Source organism: Haliotis asinina, chromosome 16 (genome assembly GCF_037392515.1).
Source record: "Haliotis asinina isolate JCU_RB_2024 chromosome 16, JCU_Hal_asi_v2, whole genome shotgun sequence".
Classification (NCBI taxonomy): Eukaryota; Metazoa; Mollusca; class Gastropoda; order Lepetellida; family Haliotidae; genus Haliotis; species Haliotis asinina.
Genome location: NC_090295.1, coordinates 19,970,019 through 19,990,908, shown reverse-complemented (window position 1 = coordinate 19,990,908; position 20,890 = coordinate 19,970,019). Strand labels below are relative to the sequence as shown.

The 20,890-nt window shown below is 40.0% G+C and overlaps 3 protein-coding genes across 3 annotated transcripts; 2 read left to right on the top strand and 1 right to left on the bottom strand.

Annotated features, from left to right (window-relative positions):
- The first annotated feature begins 2,771 nt into the window (after positions 1–2,771).
- Positions 2,772–4,072, top strand: LOC137268638 (neuronal acetylcholine receptor subunit alpha-2-like). The gene has a single exon (XM_067803212.1). The coding sequence runs from the start codon at positions 2,772–2,774 to the stop codon at positions 3,975–3,977; it is 1,206 nt and encodes a 401-aa protein (XP_067659313.1). The 3' UTR covers positions 3,978–4,072.
- Positions 4,073–13,008: 8,936 nt separating this feature from the next.
- LOC137267660 (piggyBac transposable element-derived protein 4-like) lies at positions 13,009–14,699 on the bottom strand. The gene is made up of 2 exons (XM_067802134.1): positions 14,415–14,699; positions 13,009–14,124 (listed from the first exon to the last, which is right to left on the bottom strand). Exons 1-2 carry the CDS (start codon positions 14,697–14,699, stop codon positions 13,009–13,011), a joined length of 1,401 nt encoding a protein of 466 aa, XP_067658235.1.
- Positions 14,700–18,087: 3,388 nt separating this feature from the next.
- Positions 18,088–19,506, top strand: LOC137268690 (neuronal acetylcholine receptor subunit alpha-5-like). The gene has a single exon (XM_067803292.1). It carries the CDS (start codon positions 18,088–18,090, stop codon positions 19,291–19,293), a length of 1,206 nt encoding a protein of 401 aa, XP_067659393.1. The 3' UTR covers positions 19,294–19,506.
- The last annotated feature ends 1,384 nt before the right edge of the window (positions 19,507–20,890 follow it).

Below are 20,890 nucleotides of genomic sequence, written 5' to 3'. Positions count from 1 at the left end.
ATTTTTCATGTTTGCAGTATAAGTGGCAAAAATTATGTCCGATGAAATTCGCTATTTTGACTTGCACCATGTCTTCCCACGGAACTCGCTTTCTAGAATACAATGAACCTGTCTTGTCTGTGTTCGTGACGACTGTCAGTTGGATCGCTCTTATATTATGTAGCTGTTTGAAATGAACAAGTCCGTATCCTGTGATTCCATGGCTTTGTGTTCAAACGACAAAAGATTTTGTGAATTTAGGAACCACTTGGAGCTTTATTTAGTATCTACTCAAGGTATGTATTGGCGAGGTGGAATAACCCGCCCTGTATATTTTATTTTGCGTGTGCATGTCATATATTAAATGTTTCTGGCAAAGGTTATGCTGATATAGTCCTTAACCTCCCGCCAAGATCTCATTTCAATGTAACAGCGCTCAAAAGGCTTAATAATAAAATCTATTTAATTGTATCGTTGATGATCAGTGACTGAATAATAATACGCACGTGCATGTTTGAATGGTTCTATTTTGACGTTTTTCCTAAATATACACGCATTCCACATTTTTTTCATTTGGACGAGTTCATCAGTTAATACCAATATGATGATGTGTGTTTTTAACATGCACTTCATTCGACAGTTAATCAAGGAGATGAAAAGATGACTTGTTTGACACATGTCATCGGTTCCCAAATGCGCAGATCAATGGTCATACTGTTGATCACTGGATTGTCCGGTCCAAACTCGATTGTAACAGGCGACTAATATAACGGGATCGGGTCATAATTACGTACATCGATGCCCATGCTGTTGATTACTGGATTTTATGTTCCAGACTCGACTGCTTCCAGACCATCACCATATAGCTAGAATTATTGCTGAGTGCGGAGTTAAATAACACCGACACAACTAAACATGCAAACAAACAAACATACAAACAGGATTATTAAAATAAAAATGTACTGCGAAGTTTGTTTCCTTTCGTTTGAAGCGTGCATGACGCTCTTGAAACTTGAGAAAACGAAATTTGCATAAATACCTTTAGGGTTAGAAGGGGAATTGAATACAGGGTATAAGTAAATTAGGACACGTCATTCATGTCTATAAATAATCCCACAAACAGAGAACACTCTCCTTGGCCTGGACTCTCATCAGATGATATTTTACTTGATTTCTTCTATTCTGTAACGAATGCTGTACTCTGGTATTGCATCCCCGATAAAACCATGACTCGAGCGATCTGTGTGTTTCAAGTGTGTTTTTATTATGCACTTCATTCGACGGTTAATCAAGGAGATGAAAAGATTACTCAAATCTCACGTTTTACCCAGACTGCATAACGTCATTATCCATGCTGTTTCAGACATCACACACATCCTATTATGTGAAAACTGGGAAAGTGACGAATTTCATTTGGTGGAAACGATACACACATCAATTTTGCAAACACCTTGCGTCAGTAATGGTCCATTCATTTCTATTTCACAGCAGGTGTAGGTGCAATGAAATGTGTTTTGTTGGATTAGCGAGATATATCATTCTCAGCCATGAATATTTCATACGTACAGGTATTGATCTGGAACATCCATTGTCAATATAAACGTGGGATGCAAACGTGGATGCGGGTTCTCATATGACTTAAAGCATCTTCTGTCATAAACAGCCCTTGGATGAGTACAGTTCCCAAGAGCATTCACATACCCACAAAATATCTAGAACAAAACAAAGAAGGATATTGGAACAACCTATTCAAGCAGTCAATCCACTGTATCTCATACAGCATGTATGTGACCTCATGAACATATTTGTTGCAAGTGTCAGCTCACTCAACAGTGTCACTGGTTTGTAATCTCGTTGCATATGCGACCCGTGAAGATCTGGGGTAGAATAGGCCTTCAGCAACCCATGCGTGCCATCGAAGGTGACTATGCTTGTCGTAAGAGGCAACTAACGGGAACGGGTGGTCAGGCTCGCTGACTTGTTTGGCATATGTCATCGGTTCCCAAATGCGCAGATCGACAGTCATACTGTTGATCACTGGATCCTCTGGTCCAGACTCGATTGTTTACAGACCGCCGCCATATAGCTGGAATACTGCCGAGTGTGGCATAAAACTAAACTCACTCAGTCACGTTGCACATGGTGTAAGATTAGATCATTTTCTTTCTGAACATGGCTTGACTAGCAGACATGAAATTATCATGATTGTGTAAGACCTTTTGAGAGCTTATTTATGTTTTAGGTGAGGTTGAGTGTGACTCAACCTAACAGATTATTGCATTTCTACTGCAGTTTGCTGTCAATCATCATACTGCTTCTGCTTTGTCGATATTGTTTATTATTGCCATCCCCTTTTGCATTGTTCAGTGACGTATCGTGGACACTGCATGAATCCATCTTTCAAAGTTTTTAAATAATTGTATTGTTCTCTGTTATCAGCTATTGTTCACCACTTTTATATAAAGCGTACTTCTTCATTCATGCCAATGCCCCCCATTTTGAACTCGTCCCTGTTTTAGGCATTTTACTGTCATTCACTGCTGACAATCTATTGTATGTCACCTCATAAAATGTCTAATATTAATGGAACGTCTGTAGTGCCATCATAATGATTGTCCTGGATGTGTATGCCTAATTAGTATTTCATTGGCACAAAATTCATGTGACATTCAACGTGCGTAATTTATTCCTTTCAGATGTTCCTCACAGCAAAACTGGCAATCTACAAATCATTCTCTATATGACATTTCCTCCAGCATTGGTACTGGTATACTTTATAGAAGGCGGACAAAATGCACACAGCAGTGTGGATTATGCTATTTGCTCACTCAGTTGCTGGACGTTTTACACCGAACACTCCTCTTGACATTGTCGTTGATTACTTTAAGAGTCATCACCCATTTCAGTTTCCTGTGTATGAGGGAGAAATCTTAACTGTATCAGTGAACTTAAATGTTCTTCATCTTGACGATTTGGATGAAACCAAACAGGCACTGACGACTACTGCCTGGTTTTACTTTGTGTGGAACCTTAAAGGATTGGAATGGAATGAAACCAAATATCAGAATATCTCCCGTGTGGTTGTGTCTGAAGAGTTGCTGTGGTTGCCAGATTTGAAGTTGTATAATTCTATTGACACATTTGGTCATCTGAGCGAGGATTCATTTCCAACGACCGTCTGGAGCAATGGAACTGTTGAGTGGTATGCAGCAAAGAAGTACGTGACTTCTTGCAAGGTGGACGTATCGTATTTCCCCTTCGACAGTCAGCGATGTTATTTCCGTTTGATGCAGTGGGTATCATTCAGTTCCGAAGTGAACTTTACCTTTTATGACCCACCAATCACATTTCGTGCATTTGAAGAAAACGGTGAGTGGGAAATAACGGACACTTCAGTTAAGAAAGACTATATCTATGAAGGTGAATACCAATCTCTCATTTTTGGGTTGATCCTTGTTCGCCGTCGGCCCTTTTACGTTTTATCCATGATGGTACCGATTTCTGTCCTCTCTGCTCTTAATCTGATGGTGTTCCACGTACCGCCGGGTTCGGGTGAGAAGATGACCCTGTGTGTGTCTGTGCTGTTGTCCTACTCCGTGTACCTGACCTACATCAACACCCTTTTACCACCCGTGTCCGATAGCGCGGCTCTCTTCAGTATCTACCTGATCTGCATGTTTGTCCTCAAGACTCTGACTGTCGTGGCATCAGTCTTTGTTCTACACCTTCACTCAGCCTCGCCCACCTCGAAACTTCGTCAGCGTCTCACCAGATACTCTTCTACAACATTAACCTTCAGAAATCAGCAAAACGCGCCTCTCACAAAAGCAGCATCACAGGACGTCAAAATGTCAGGAAACGATATACATGCTCCTTCACTCCCCGAGAAGGGATGGTCCTTCATAGTGCAAAGAGTAGATCACCTGTTCTTTGTTACCTTCCTACTGCTGTTCCTTACATCTTCATCTGGCCTCCTCTGTGCTTTGATGGTAAGCTAATCACCAGATTCACTGCCAGGAAGGCGTGTTCCCGCAAACTAACATTTCGGACATATGATGTTACAGTGATATTTTCATCACCTTCAGGCCAAGTTGTTCCCCACATTTCTTTGTTTTATCTTGAACTGTGTACTGGTGTTCAATCCTCTATATTGCTGTATTATAGATTTGTTTTCATGTCTGCCGTATGAGTGACAAAAATGATGTCCGATGAAATTCGCTATTTTGACTAAGATCATGTGTTTCCACGGGACACGCTTTCTAGAATACGCTGAACTTGTCTTGTCTGTGTTCGTGACGAGTGTCAGTTGGATCGCCCTTATATTGTGCAGCGGTATGAAAAGAACGATTGCGTACGCGTAGCCTCTGACTGCATGGCTTTGTGTTCAAACGACAAAAGATTTTGTGAATTTAGGAACCACTTGGAGCTTTATTTATTATCTACTCAAGGTATTGCAAGGTGGAATAGCCCGCCCTGTATTTCTTATTTTGCGTGTGCATGCCATATATTAAATGTTTCTGTAACGATAATGCTGATATTCTCCTTTACCTCCCACCAAGAGCTGTTTTCAATGTAACAGCGCTCAAAAGGCTTAATAATAAAATCTATTTAATTGTATCTTTGATGAATTATTAACGAATAATAATAGGCACGTGCATGTTTGAATGGTTCTATTTTGACTTGTTTGCTAAATACACACACATTACACATTCTTTTCATTTGGACGAATTCATCAATTAATACCGACATGATGAGGTGTATTTTAAAGGACGAATAAACTCAATTTTTGTACCCTTTTGACCATTACATACGAAAGACTTCTGATTAGTCGTAAGCGGAACACCAAACCCATTCTTAACAAACTTGTGGTTAATTCATACCGAGAGATTAAAAGTTGCCGAAAAGCCGTCTGCTTGAGTCTTGCACGCCATCGAAACCACAGACAGGTTACATAACTCTGTCGCCAGAGCCCCTGCAGTGACGTCATAGGAGGAACGATTTTCAGTTAGTTGCATAGAAAATGTGTAGGACGCTATTCATTTTGCTGATTTCGCAACGTCAACAAAGACATGCCGAATTGTTGTGTTGCTGTCAACTGTTCCTTGAGGTCAGGTGATAGTGTCACTATGCAGAGATTTCCACCGGACCCCGTGGTTTGTGCTAAATGGGTTGTTTGTGTGTGCTAAGCGAGTGCTGTAGAGTGAGTGAGTGAGTTAATATTTAACGTCACATCGTCAGTGTTTCAGCCATATTGTGACGAGAACATTTAACTCTGAAAAGAAATATATGTACACTATAAATACCTGTCGACGAAGGACAGTAAAACAACTAGAATATCACAATTATCATTAAAACTAGCGTGGAAAGTTAAAATTAATATCACTATTTGGACAAAACAATTTGAAAACAGGCTATAGATCTCCTGAAGGTAGATCACCACACTAGGGACCATGGGGACTTACAGCACCTTTGCTACCTGCATGGACCCTAGGTGGATTTACACCATCCCTTCAGCCGCTGGAGAGTGTATGAAATGCTATCCAAAATTAAAATAACATGAATACTACAATTAAAACCTGGTTGGACTTAAATTTATATCAAATGTTTTGGGACTTACGTACCCTCTCCTGGGGACAATAATTTTACAGTGCTTGAACCCCCTTTGAGGTTACTGCCACTAACAATTCTAGTTACAAATCTAAACTACCAATTATTAAAACACATCTATCTACAGAATATGTTATTCAAAACTCAACCATGAAATCAATTTCCATTAATAAAATAATGATTAAATGACAACTAACAGTGATAAAAAGATCGTTGATAGTTTTGACATTGAAATATTTATCCCTTGTGATGGAGAATACAACACTGTCAAGCAGGATATGCTTGACCGTGACTCTCTCATCACAAGGGATACAAAACGGAGGATCCTCACCTTTTTAACAGGTAGTTATGGGTATATCTTGCATGGCAAATATGACATCGTCGCATAATGACCTCTTCACATCTGGACTGACAACCCAAGTAGGTATAACCGATGTAGGGTTTTATTTCATGTAGTTTATTGATACCTACTAGAGTGTCCCACTTCTTCTGCATCAGATCACGGATGTAAGATCTAATGCTAGCTTTATAATCAGTGAAGGGAATAAGAAGTGGTGCTTTATCAGCAAGGTCATCAGTGTATTCCCAGAAATTCCCACGTGGCAGGGTAACCAACAAAAGACGATGTCGTATTGGCTAGTAGCAAGATCATTATACACTTCGATAATTTCTGTTAAAAGTGGATGTTTACAAGACAAATTTTTAACAGCCTGAAGGCAAGAAAGAGAGTCGGAATAGATTATGTACTGTTTACGTTTAGGATGTTTCTGAACATATTTAAGAGCCGTTAATATGGCATTAACTTCAGCAGTGACAATAGAGCTATTTTCCTGTAATCTAGAAGATATCGTTTTGGATCCAATGACAGTGGCACAGGCCACTGCGCCACTGTCTTCAGATCCATCTGTAAATAAGGTTTTATAGTTGCTATATTTAGTTTTTAATTGATGATATTCTTGTTTATATTGTAATTCATTAGTTTCTGATTTTTTAAATGCAGTTAATGTTAGGTCAACTTGTGGTCCTCATAAGGGGGATTGAAAACAAAGTTATAGGCAGGGTTAGATTCATTAGCGTATAATTTAGTAATGTACTGTAAAGCTAATTTTATAGGGCGCTGCTCAAGAGATGGTTCGTCAGCCTCAACGTAGAGACTGTCAATAGGTGAAGTTCTAAAAGACCCAAGACAAAATGTTAAACCTTGGTGATGGACAGAAGTTTAAGGTTGTTTTTGCAGGCTCCACCATATACGATGGAGCCAAAATCAAGTTTTGAACAAATAAGTGATAGGTGTTGGAGAGTAGGTAAATCCCCTCCCCACTTTGAGTTGGATACCACTTTCAGTAAATCGAGTGCCTTCAAGCATTTTGTTTTTAGTGATTTGATGTGCGGCAAAAAGGTTAAGTGGGAATCGAAAATTAGATCCAAGTACTTGGCCTCCTTTACAACTTTGATAGGAGTGCCATTTAAAAATAGTTGTGGGTGCTTTTGCGGCATATGTTTTCTACAAAAGTGTATACTATTATTTTTTTACTTAAAGCCCTTCTTTTGACACCATTTATGTATTTTGTTTAAACACAATTGCAAATGCCGTTTGATGGTATGCATATTTTTACCTCGACAAGAAATACTAAAATCATCCACAAATAATTATCCATCAATTGAGTCATTTAAAACCTTGGATAAACTGTTTATCTTGATACTAAAAAGAGTTACAGACACAATACTGCCTTGTGGGACACCCAGATCCTGATTATAATGGTCAGACAGGGTTGAACCCACTCGGTCTTTTAAAATTTGTGATATGAAAAGAGGTAAACGACCCCTTAATCCAAAGTTATGTGAATCTTTTAAAATGTCATGCTTCCAAGTGGTATCGTATGCTTTCTCCAAATCAAAGAATATCGATACTGTATGTTGTTTATTTACTATAGCATTTTTGACAAAGGATTCTAGAAGTACCAAATGGTCAATGGTACTACGATGGTTCCTGAAACCATATTGAATATTTGTTATAAAATTATTGGTTTCAAGATACCAAGTCAATCTATTGTTTACCATTCGTTCCATGCTTTTACAGACACAACTCGTTAAAGAGATTGGTCTGTAATTCGAAGGATCTGTATGATCCCGGCCAGGCTTTGGTATAGGAACTACAATGGCATTACGCCATGAATTTGGGAAGGTCCCTGTGGTCCATATCTTATGAAATATATATAGCAGTATTTCCAGGAATGATAGTTCTGAAACTCAGGGACGTAATTTGATGAAGACGAATGTTTGGCGTGAGTTTCACCAAGCTTTTGGGCAAAGTCACCCTTATCTGTCAATACATCGTCACCATCCTTCAGATCGTGGACAGTGGATTTGGAACCTTTACCCTTTATTCGTTGAATCATATTCCACACTTGTGAAACTGGTGTGCGGGAACCTGTACAGGTACTTGTAACGGTACAGGTACCTCAATATTCAATATGTTTATGGGCCCTGGCTTCCTTTCGTTTTTGTTGTTTCTGTTCTTTTATTGACATTCTTGCTTCCCTTTTATGTTCATGGTGATTTTATGGTTCAGGCATCATATCTGTCTGGGTGGATGTTCCTGGATCCTCATTGGAAATTGTAAACAGAATGTTCTGTTTTTCTGAGACCCAGGAAATGGAGGTCTGGCACTCGTGATCAAATGTTGGACGGGAGGTAGATACTACAGCAGAGTAAGGGGAGATTCTGTCTGTGACTGGTAACAGTTTCTTTGCCTCAGCAAAAGATATATTATTTGTGTGTTTTAGTTTGCGAATCTGGGCTTATTGTTCAAAGACTGGGCATGATCGTGATGAGGACATGTGATCTCCTTGACAGTTTGCACATTTGATGTTGACTAGGTGAAGTCAGGGCCAAAGTGGTGTGTTGAGCAACAGGAGCACGGTTGCAGGCACCTATTGCCCTCAACCACCACGATCCCTTCCTCCACCGACACAGGTCGGCAGCCCACGGCAAACAGGTTGGTGGACCAAATATGCCCCCGGGTCTACAACGGGGGGTTGGCGAGGGTGCCGAGCGTTGTAGAAGCCTGTGGTATATACTATATGATGGTTCGCCCCTATCTCGCTTCCAGGACAGAAAATGCTATTGAGATTTGTTTTCATCGAGTTATAAAATCAGTACTACTTACTACACATTGCTGTTCAAAAGGAATTTGCATGAACATAACGATTTCTTCCTCGGAAGCGTGTTTGCGATACAGGTGACATTATTATTGTAAGTAATATTAAATTGACCCCCGTCTCGCTTCCAAGAGTGAAATTTTTATGTTACAAGCAATGTCGTGCAAATTCCTATTGTCCATCAATCAAGTACATATGTTACTATCAGAAGAAAGTAATTTTGATTTTGTAAGTCGGGTTAACTCCTGTAGAAGCATTGTGTTCGGGACAGGATCCGTTCCTTGTCTAACATGTCAGAACAAGCAATTGCAACGGAGTTTAAAAAAATCAAGGAGTTTCTTCTGTGAAGCGTTTCATGATAAACAATCAGGATTCAACTGTTGAACGGACGAATACATATCTGTTCACTTTTGTCCTTTCTAAATTGCCAGAATCTATCAAAGCTGGGTATGTAAACATCGGAGTGGAGGTGTATGTCCCCAATCCACTTCGATGTTTTAAATGGCAAAAGTTTGGCCATGGTTCTAAGACCTGTACGCGGTCTATGGTTTGTCAACGTTGTGGTGACAACCATGAGAATCCGGACTGCCAAAAGGCCTTGAAATGTATCAGTTGTGATAGCCAGCATATGGCATCCTCTAAACTCTGTCTTGTTTGGCAAACTGAATTGAGAATTCTTAGATTTAAGTGCGAAAAACTATCACATTTGGAGAAGCAAGAAAACTCATAAACTCTCAATCGGATACTACACCTTCACGTACATATTGTGCTGTTGCTTCCACACCACGTCAAACGTCATCTGTGTCATGTAAGACTGATCTGACATGGGTCAAATCTGTTCAACCCCTGTCAGTTACACCTGTCATTGAGCTTGAATGAGCCTAACGACGACATCAGCTTCCACGCCAGCCTTAACATCAGAGTCAGACACAATCATTACCCGTCTCTGAACAATCATCCGCGTCGCATCTTGCAGAAGAAAAGTAAGAGAAGAGAAAGTTCAATACAAAAAACCCCTCAGGAATCTCACTCACTCAGAGGTGCCTGTCCAGAACTCCTATAATGCTCTGGACATGGAAATTACTCCATCATCACAGAGTTCTGTGAAGAGTGCTTCGTCGTCACGTTCGCGTGCACGATCACCTATTGACCCACTATGAATCATTCATCAAATATAATTCAATGGCACTGCAGAGGACTTAGAAATAAATTTAAAGAGGCAAAGTTGATAGCACAAGATGTTAAACCTTAGCATTATGCCTACATGAGACGTATTTGAAATGTACTGATACATTTAATTTACGACAGTGCACGTCACCACTCATTTTCTCCTCCAGGTGACAAAGCAACAGGGGGTGCTTTTATATTAGTCAGAAATAATGTCATTCATAGTGACGTTCAACTAAATACTAATCGTCAAGCCATAGCTATTCGCATTACTTTGCACATTGCATTTACCTTGTGCTCACTGTACATTCCACTTTCATATGCTCTTCAACAATCTGATCTCCAGAATCTATATGATCAACTACCTAAGCCTTGTATCATCATGTGCGATTTGATGGGCACAACCCTCTATGGGGTAGTACAAGTACAAGCACCAAAGATAAAGTAATTGAAAATTTTGTTTCAGACAATAATTTATGTGTATTTAATGATGAATCAAGCACATATTTGCACCCTGCTACAGGAACATACTCTTCACTTGATCTGTCCCTCGCAGATACAGAAGTTTTTAACGAGTTTGAATGGTCTGTCCATGAGGACCTTTGTGGAGGCGATCACCTCCCTACTGTCCTGAAAGCTGTCAAATCGGATGATGATCCACCTTCATCACGGTTAATTTTCTCCAAGGCCAACTGGTTCTTATTTGAAACAATGTGTGCGGAAAAAATAAGACCTGACAATTTTAATAATGCATCAGATCCAATGCATCTGTTTTCCGCTCACTTGAATGAAATTGCTGAACAAACAATTTCCTCTGCAAATCCTCATATTTGCAAACCATGGTTTACAAATGAATGTGAACAGGCCAGAAAAAGTAGGAAGGAAGCTGAAAAATATTTTCGCCAACATCCTACAGTTCATAAGTTTGATAAAGTAAAAATTTTAAATGTCAAGGCTACGTGCACATTTAAACAAAATAAGCATTAGTCTTGGCAAAATTATGTTTCCAAAATATCTTCACGGTTTCAAAGGTGTGGAACATGATTCAACGAATAAAGGGCAAAGTTTCCAACTCTGCTGTTCACCGTCTGAAGGATGGTGACAATGTGTTAATTGATAAGTCTGAAATTGCCAATAACATTCTTCTTCGTCAAATTATGTTCCAGAAATTCAAAAATATCAGAAACAACAGGAGAAGAGGAGAATCAATTTTAACTCAAAGACTATAATGGCGAAGACTATAATGAATTATTTTCATTACACGAGCTTCAGACCGCTCTTGAGCAAGTTCATGATACAGCAACAGGAGCTGATAATACTCACAACCAACTCTTAAAGCATTTACCTAACTCGTGTCTGGAAACTCTTCTAAATATTTTTGATCAAATGTAAATTTCAGGGAATTTCCCGACTTCTTGGTGTAATGCCGCGTATAAATCCCAAATGCCCGAAGGCACTCGATTTGTTAAAGGTTGTTTCTAATTCAAAGTGGGGAGGGGATCAAGCTACAATTATATAGATCACTTGTGCGATCTGAGCTTGATAAAAGCAACCTTGAAATTCATGATTCTGTCCACCACCAGGGTCTAAGACTTCGTCTTGGATCATTTAGAACTTTTCCTCTTGGCAGTCTCTACGTCGAGGCAAACGAACCATCTCTTACACAACGCCGTATAAAATTAGCTTTACAATATACTACAAAACTACACCCTAACGAATCGAACCTTGCATATAGCTGTGTCTTTAATCCTCTCTATGAGGATTTGTATAACAAAAAGTCTTCTCTTGTTCCGCCTCTTGGGCTCAGAATTGACCCTTCCGACTGCGCTTTGGTGCTTTCCCCGAGCCTCAGAGGCCCAGGTATATGGCACATTTCTGTATGCTACCTTTTGAAAAGCCTGTGGTACCGCGAAGACCTGAAGCCATTCGGACACAACCATGGAGCAGTTGAAGACAAAACTTGAACTAATTGGGTAAGTATGACATGCTTTGAACATTGTTTTAAATGACATGGACGTATTTTTAGTATTATTCTAATTGTGACTAAATATTCTTATATATGCATTTATAGAAAGGAGATATTCCAGCAGGACTCCGTCATGTGCTGCTTCACCACGGGCAGAGTCGCAAGAAAGCCTACAAGTATGTGTACGGACAGCTTGTGGAAAGGAAAAAAAGAAAAAAAATGATTATGGTGTCTGCGCCAAAAAACTTTATTTCGACCATTTGCAAAGTTTCCATGTATATATCATATTTGTAATTAACGATAGCTTCCTGCAATCGCAAAATTGCTTCCTGCAATCGCAAAACACAATGTCAGAGAACTATTGATTAATTGCCATTGCTATACATAACATTTCTCAGTATGGCAGGAAGAAGGCACCCCCGGGATCAACTCTCATATACCCTGAAGAGATCCGACAGGTAGTGAGGGGACGCTTTCCCGAAGATGGTGCAGGAGCCTATAACGTGCATACACAGACCCATCAGCTGTGAGTCTTGATTAATGCTTCATTTCAGCACACATCTACATGTTCAGGTAATTATTCTACTATAAATGAAGCATCTGTTATCTCTGTTATTTCAGGGTACCTATCTGTCGCTGGAGGAGATGGCTGTCTTTGAATGGCGGAATCCTCATGGCAAATGTTCAGCATGTAGAAGCAAGGCGCAGGCTCGCTACAAACCATACTAAACATGGAACAATTGTTCACAGATATCTTTTGTCATATTAAATGTTTTGACAACAAACAAATTAAAGTCTTTACAACAAACCGATTAACGCTTCTTTATTTTACCTGTGAGCTATTGTAATTTTTTTTGGTACTACTCAGATATCAACCATTACGTCTACAGGAATGTACTGATTTCAGAGCCCTTTTGTTGAATATGCACCAAAATACATGACAGTAATGTTTAGTATACTTAGAGAAGGGACACCTCTAAAGGTGTATGCTCGATAAAGAGGGGCTTTCAGACTTGTGACTCTAATAGGATGAATGCTACAGCTAATTCAAACCAATCTGAAGCCCACAAATGTTACTTGAAAATGGCTATTGAGAAGCTGGGAAAGCAGAGTAAGCTCGGGTTCTGTCTAATCCTTACAGTCCATCCAGATAAGGCTCTGGATGCTGTGCTCTCGACACACATTGCGAGTGCACATGCTGCAGGTCTGTCGCGACTTCCTGTCCTTCTTTGTACTACAGATGCAGCATTGTCGACGTGTTCCTGTGGTTGAAGCATCAGGATCCAAATCTGGATCATCTGATAGAACATCCTGGACATTGCCTTGGAGTTGACGTGATATTGGCGTTTCCTTTCTCTTACAGACAAGAGGACGCATGAGAGCTTCAGCAGTGGTTTGAAGGAAGTCACGTGTTGGATTCCTGGACGACAGATTCCACTGCGGAAACTTGGCACTCCAGGCTGTATAAGCTGCAATTCCTGCAACATCCAGCATGTTTGTGAACATCACCATTGGCCATCTCTTTGTCCATCGTTTCGGGGAGTGTCCATGAGTCATCTGGTCCATTGTGTCAACTGCTCCCTTTGTTTTGTTGCAATAGAGCACTATCTCTGGTTTGTTTGTGTGACCACCATCAATGCTAGCCGTGTTGTGCATAGTGCTCAGCAGCGTGACATTCTTCGACTTCTTGCACTGGTTAGTTGTTTTGTCTTGTTTTGTCTTGAAAGCCAAAGATTGAATCATGAACATTCTGGCTTTCTTTGTACGAAACTCGAGGGGTAGGAATCGCTTGTACTGTTTAACAGTGCCAACCAAAGTTAGACCATTAGAAAGAACTTCCAGTGTCAGAGCATGATCAGTGAAGAAGTTGTCTGCCGTGATGTTGCGGTGTGATTTAAAGTAGGGTCGACAGAGTTCTAGTGTGACACGCCTACCTAGTCCAACATGGACTCTTCTACCCTCCTGTCCCAGATAGGGCAAACAACGAACAGGATAACAGTTGCTGGAGTCAACAACCCAGAACAGTTTGAGTCCATATTTGTCCGGTTTGGCTAGGATGTACTGAATGAATGAGCATCTCCCACGAAAGGGCACCAGCTGTTCATCCACTGTCAAGTTGTCCCCAGCCAGATAGTATCGACCCAAACATGTGTGGAACCCATCCCAGATCTCACGGATAGGCGCTAGTTTGTCCTTGCTTCGCCTTTGACTTCTAATCTCCTTGTCATCAGAATGTTCATAAGTCTGCGTTGAGACATTGTTGCTCGCACAAATTGTATCCCATATTGTTTGCTCCACAATACATCTGTGTCAACCATGTTCAGTTTCAAATGTTCAAACGTCAGTAATACTTCTACAAGAGCCCAGAGTTCAGTTTCATCAGTCTCTTTCCATTCATTTTCATCTTTTCCTGTTTCTCGCATTACTGTCTTTCCTTCTTTGTTTGTGAAGGTAGCCATTTTGCTTATGATGCTGTGTGTAATGTACAACTGAAACATAGCTGTCTCATTGCTCGCATGGTCGGCGTGGATGACCTTCCGCAGAGTTCGAGCATGTCCTGGTGCGATGCTGGACCACTTGCTGCAATCTTTTCCAACAAACACATCAGAGCGTTCCGCATTCTCCTCCTCATCGTCAGATAATGAAGTACATTCATCATCATCAGAATCCACAGGCACAAAGTCACTATCTGAACTGCTGTCTTCATCAAATAGTGAATTATCAATACTGCTACCAACTGATGTAGAACCTGAATGTTTCTGCCCCAAAGGCGTTGTATTTCTCTTCCGCTTACTAATCCTGAAGTGCTGGGACCCCATGTCACGTGGCTGCCATACCAACAAATTTTCAAGGTGCCCAACTATCAAGAACCAGGACCCTGGGCTCCTGAGGCCCGGGGAAGCATGTAACGTTTAGGATTTAATAGAACTATTTATACAGACGGTCAAAGTGCTCACCGGGCCTCTAAGGCGCCAGGTAGCATCGGGAGTGTTAAGCCATTTATTACTTCTGCTGGCATTGACCTGGAAAACATAGCTCCTTCCCGATTTCTTTGTTGTCCTCCTTGGCAGTTGGTCAGGCCACAAGTTGACCTAACATTATAACTACATTTAAAAAATCCAAAACAAATGAACTACAGTATAAACAAGCATATAATAAATTTAAAAGTAAATATAATACTTATAAATCCTTATTTACAGATGGGTCCAAGGACGGTGGCGCAGTAGCTTGTGCCACTGCCATTGGATCCAGGACAGTATCTCCTAGAATACCAGACAACAGCTCTATTTTACAGCAGAAGCCAAAGCCTAACACCCTAAATGTAAGTAGTATGTAATCTTTTCCGACCCTCCTTCTTGCCTACAGGCTATTAGAAATATTTCTTGCAGACATCCACTTTTAATAGAAATTATATTGTTGGTTGGCCAGCCACGTGGGCATTTCTGGGAACACAATGGCTGATCTTGCTGCCAAGGCAGCACTCAACAGATCTGTGACACCACTTCCTATTCCATACTCTGATTACAAACCTAGCATTAGAACTTACATCCGTGATCTGATGCAAAAGAAGTGGAACACCCAAGTAGGTATAAATAAATTACATGAAATAAAAGCCTGTACTGGTTACACCTACTTGGGTTGTCAGTCCAGATGTGAAGAGGTCATTGTGCGACGATGTCGTATTGGCCACACAAGATATTCTCATGCATACTTACTGAAAGGTGAGGATCCTCCTTTTTGTATCCCTTGTGATGAGAGTCACGGTCAAGCATACTTTGCTTGACTGAGTTGAATTCTCCATCACAAGAGATAAGTACGTTACAGTTAAAACAATTAAGGATCTTTTTACCAGCGTTAGTTCTCATTAAATTATTGGTTTTTAAAGGAAAAAATGAGTTTTTGGTTGAATAATATGTTCTGTAAACAGATGTATTTTAATTAATGGTAGTTTGGATTAGTAACTTGCATTGTTGGTGACTGTACCCTCAAAGGGGGTTGAAATATTGTAAAACTATTGCCCTCTTGAGAGGGTACTTAAGTCCAAAAACATTCACAGTAAATTTAAACTTTCCACTGTTCGTAGTCATAACATATGCGTATTTTCAATTTTTGGCTAGATGTGTCTAAACTGCTAACAGCTGAGGGGATGATGTAAATCCATCTAGGGTCCATGCAGGTAGCACAGCTACTGTAAGTCCCCACGGTCCCTAGTAAATCCAACTAGGGTCCATGCAGGTAGCACAGTCACCATGGTCCCTAGTGTGGTGATCTACCTCCAGTTGTTGGCAATCTATAACCTGATTTTGTATTGTATTGTCGGAATAGTGATATGAGTTTTAACTTTCCACGCTAGTTTTAATTTCATTTGTGATATTCTAGTTGTTTTACTGTCCTTCGGTGACAGGTTTTTATAGTAGACCTATATTTCATTTCAGTATCAAATGTTCTCGTCACGATATGTCTGAGATATTGCCGATGTGACGTTAAATATTAACTCACTCACTCACTCTCAATTAATCAAGGAGATGAAAAGATTACTCAGATGTCACGTTTTACCCAGACTGCGTTCAACAAAGAGGAAACGTCATTATTCATGCAGTTTCAGACATCACACACATCCTATTACGTGAAAAAGTGGGAAAGTGACGAATTTCGTTTGGTGGAAACGATTCACAAATCAATTGTGAAAACACCTTGCGTCAGTAATGGTCTATCCATTTCTATTTCACGGCAGTTGTAGATGCGATGAAATGTGTTTTGTTGGATTAGCGAGATAAATCATTCTCAGCCAGGACGTTTCATACATACAGCTATTGATTTGAAATATCCATGGTCAATATACACGAGGGATGCAAAAGTGGATGCGGGTTCTTATATGACTTAAAGCATCTTCTGTCATAAACAGCCCTTGGATGAGTACAGTTCCCAAGAGCATTCACATACCCACAAAACGTCTAAAAGAAAACAATTAAGAATATTGGAACAACCTATTCAAGCAGTCAATCCGCTGTATCTCATACGGCATGTATGTGACCTCATGAACATATTTGTTGCAAATGTCAGCTCACTGAACAGTGTCATTGGTTTGTAGTCTCGTTGCATATGCGACCCGTGAAGATCTGGGGTAGAATAGGCCTTCAGCGACCCATGCTTGCAATAAAAGGTGACTGTGCTTGTAAGAGGCGTCTAACGGGATCGGGTGGTCAGGCTCGCTGACTTGGTAGTCTTATGTCATCGGTTCCCAATTGCGACGGTCACGCGGTTGATCACTGGATTCTCTGGTCCAGTCGAGTCTGGCGTAAAACTAAACTCACTCAGTCACGTTGCACATGCTCTGAGATTAGATCATTTTCTTTTTGAACATGGCTTGATTAGCAGACATGAAATTATCTTGCTTGCGTAAGACCTTTTGAGAGGTTATTTATGTTATAGCTGGGGTTGAGTGTGAGTCAACGTCCAGATTACTGCATTTCTACTGCGGTTTGCTGTCAATCATCATACGTCTTCCGTTTCTGATGGTATTTAGCGTTCACTGCTATCAGTGATACAACTCCAGTTTCTGATTTGTCTTCACTGATGGGAGGTATTTGCGACTTTTTATCCAGTTTCTGTTAGACATAGTTGTTTACTTTTGTAAGCCATTGTTCTCCTCTTTTTAAAGGTGATTTTCGTTTACCACAAGCAGTTGCTGATCAGTATCTGAAGGACTTTTGGTTCAGTGCTGTCAGATTTTGATCTTAGTTTCTAGTTGTCTATATTGGTTATTATTGCCATCCATATTGCAGTGTTCAGTGGCCTACGGTGGACACTGCATGAATCAATCCTTAAAAGTTTTTAAATAATTTTATTGTTCTCTGTTATCAGCTACTGTTCACCACTTTAATATGAAAGTGCCACTACCCTCCATTTTCAGCTCGTCCCTGTTTTGAGCATTGTATTTTGCTGTCATTCACTGCTGACAATCTATTGTATGTCACCTCATAAATTGCATACTATTGATGGAGCGCCTATAGTGCCATCAAAATGATTGTCCTGGATGTGTATGCCTAATTAGTATTCCACTGGCGCAAATTCATGTGACATTCAAAACGCATAATTAATTCCTTTCAGATGTTTCTCCCAGCGAAACTGGCAATATACAAATCATTCTCAATATGACATTTCCTCCAACATTGGTACTGGTATATTTTAAAGATGGCGGACAAAATGCACACAGCAGTGTGGATTATGCTGTTTGTTCACTCAGTTGCTGGACGTTTTACACCGAACACCCCGGTTGACATTGTCGTTGATTACTTTAAGAGTCATCACCCATTGCAGTTTCTTGTGTATGAGGGAGAAATTTTAACTGTATCAGTGAACTTTAATGTTCTTCATCTTGACGATTTGGATGAAACCAAACAGGCACTGACGAGTACTGCCTGGTTTTACTTTGTGTGGAACCTTAAAGGATTTGAATGGAATGAAACCAAATATCAGAATATCTCCCGTGTGGTTGTGTCTGAAGAGTTGCTGTGGTTGCCTGATTTGAAGTTGTATAATTCTATTGACACATTTGGTCATCTGAGCGAGGATGTATTTCCAACGACCGTTTGGAGCAATGGAACTGTTGAGTGGTATGCAGCAAAGAAGTACGTGACTTCTTGCAAGATGGACGTATCCTATTTCCCCTTCGACCAACAACGATGTTATTTTCGTTTAACGCAGTGGGTATCATTCAGTTCCGAAGTGAACTTTACCTTTTATGACCCTCCAATCACATTTCGTGCATTTGAAGAAAATGGTGAGTGGAAAATAACAGACACATCAGTAAAAAAAGACTATTTCTATGAAGGTAAATATCAGTCTCTCATTTTTGGGCTGGTCCTTGTTCGCCGTCGGCCTTTTTACGTTTTATCCATGATGGTACCGATGTCTTTCCTCTCTGCTCTTAACCTGATGGTGTTCCACGTACCGCCGGGTTCGGGTGAGAAGATGACCCTGTGTGTGTCTGTGCTGTTGTCCTACTCCGTGTACCTGACCTACATCAACACCCTCTTACCACCCGTGTCCGATTACGTGGCTCTCTTCAGTATCTACCTGATCTGCATGTTTGTTCTCAAGACTCTGACTGTCGTGGCATCAGTCTTTGTTCTTCACCTTCACTCAGCCTTACCCACCTCGAAACTTCGTCAGCGTCTCACCAGATACTTTTCTACAACATTAACCTTGTCAAACCACCAAAATGGTCCTCTTATAAAAGCAGCATCACAAGATGTCAAAATGTCAGGAAAGGAGGTAGATGCTCCTTCACTGTCCGAGAAGCGATGGTCCTTCATAGTGAAAAGAGTAGATCACCTGTTCTTTGTCACCTTCCTACTGCTATTCCTTACATCTTCATCTGGCCTCTTCTGTGCTTTGTTGGTAAGTTAATCACCAAATTCACTGACAGACAGCGCGTGTTGCCATCAAACTAAAACATTTTGGACATCTGCTGTTAAAATGATTCTTTCATCGTCGTCGAATTCAGGCCAAGCTGTTCCCCATATTTCTTTTTTTTGTGAACTGTGTATTGTTGTTCAAACCTATATATTGCTGTACTATATAATTTTCCATGTTTGCAGTATCAGTGACAAAAATGATGTCCGATGAAATTCGCTATTTTGACTAAGACCATGTCTTCCCACGGGACTCGCTTTCTAGAATACACTGAACCTGTCTTGTATGTGTTCGTGACGAGTGTCAGTTGGATCGCTGTTATATTATGTAGCTGTTTGAAATGAACAAGTCCGTATCCTGTGATTCCATGGCTTTTCGTTCAAACGACAAAAGATTTTGTGAATTTAGGAACCACTTGGAGCTTTATTCTCGTTTTCAAAAATACAGTGGATTAGTCTTGTATGTGTTTGTGACGAGTGTCGGTTGGATTGCACCATATCTCATTATCGGTTGTATGTAGCTGTTTGAAATGAACAATTCCTTACGCGTAGCCTGTGATTCTAAGTCCTTGTGTTCAAACAACAATGGATCACTTTGAGCTTTATAGAGTATCAAGACAGCGTATATACTGTACTTTTCTTTCTGATTTAGCGTTTGTATGTTGATGTTGTCCTTTAACTACCTCCACGATTTTAATGTGATATCGCTTAAAAGACTTGATAATAAAATCCGTATAATTATATATTTCGCGATCGGTTACTGAATAAAAATACGCATGTACATGGTTGAAAGGTTCTATTTTGACTTGTTTGCTAAATATACACATATTACACATACGTTTCATGTGGACGAATGCATCAACTGAAACCTATGTGATGAGGTGGGTTTTAACATGCATTTCATTCGACACTTTATCAAGGAGAAAGAATATTACACGAATGCCATGTTTAGACAGTGTGCGTTCAACACAGGGGAAATGTCATTATATATGCTGTTTCAAATATCACACACATCCTGTTATGTGAAAACTGGGAAAGTGACGGATGTCACTGGGTGAAAACGATACACCTATTCTTTTGTGTCAGCAATAATCTTATCATTTATATTTCATGATAAATGTATGTGAAATGAATCTATTCAGTTGTATTTTATGATGATTGTGTGTGAAATCGAATATCTTTTGTTCGATTTGAGTTCACTCAAATTTAATAGGTGTGGGAAATGGGCGGCAGTTCGTTAGACTGCATACAATACTCCCCGATTAAAGAAAGGTTATCAGGGACAGCGACAATGAAGAGCAGACGAACACAAAGGTCTCGCTACCAAAAGCTGAAAAGTGGATTAAAAACGAAACATTAATAAAAGGTGTGATTACGTTACTTATGTGTCTTTGCTACTGGTAGTTCTTTGTCACTGGTATCCAATTTCTATTAGACATATTGATTTCTTTTGTAGATCAATATGTTATTTTGTAGATCAATATGTTATTTTGTAGATCAATATGTTATTTTGTAGATCAATATGTTATTTTGTTTACCATTAGCATTCGCTGATCGGCAGTTTCAATGTTGTCAGGTTTTGTTCTCCAGAT

What these genes read in the sequence shown, in the direction of transcription:
- LOC137268638 (XM_067803212.1), top strand. Translation starts at nt 2,772, where the DNA reads ATGCACACAGCAGTGTGGATTATGCTATTTGCTCACTCAGTTGCTGGA.
- LOC137267660 (XM_067802134.1), bottom strand. Translation starts at nt 14,699, where the DNA reads ATGGGGTCCCAGCACTTCAGGATTAGTAAGCGGAAGAGAAATACAACG. An exon ending in ATGCTCGAACTCTGCGGAAG is followed by an intron (nt 14,125 to 14,414) that starts GTCATCCACGCC and finishes GTCTCAACGCAG; the next exon opens with ACTTATGAACATTCTGATGA.
- LOC137268690 (XM_067803292.1), top strand. Translation starts at nt 18,088, where the DNA reads ATGCACACAGCAGTGTGGATTATGCTGTTTGTTCACTCAGTTGCTGGA.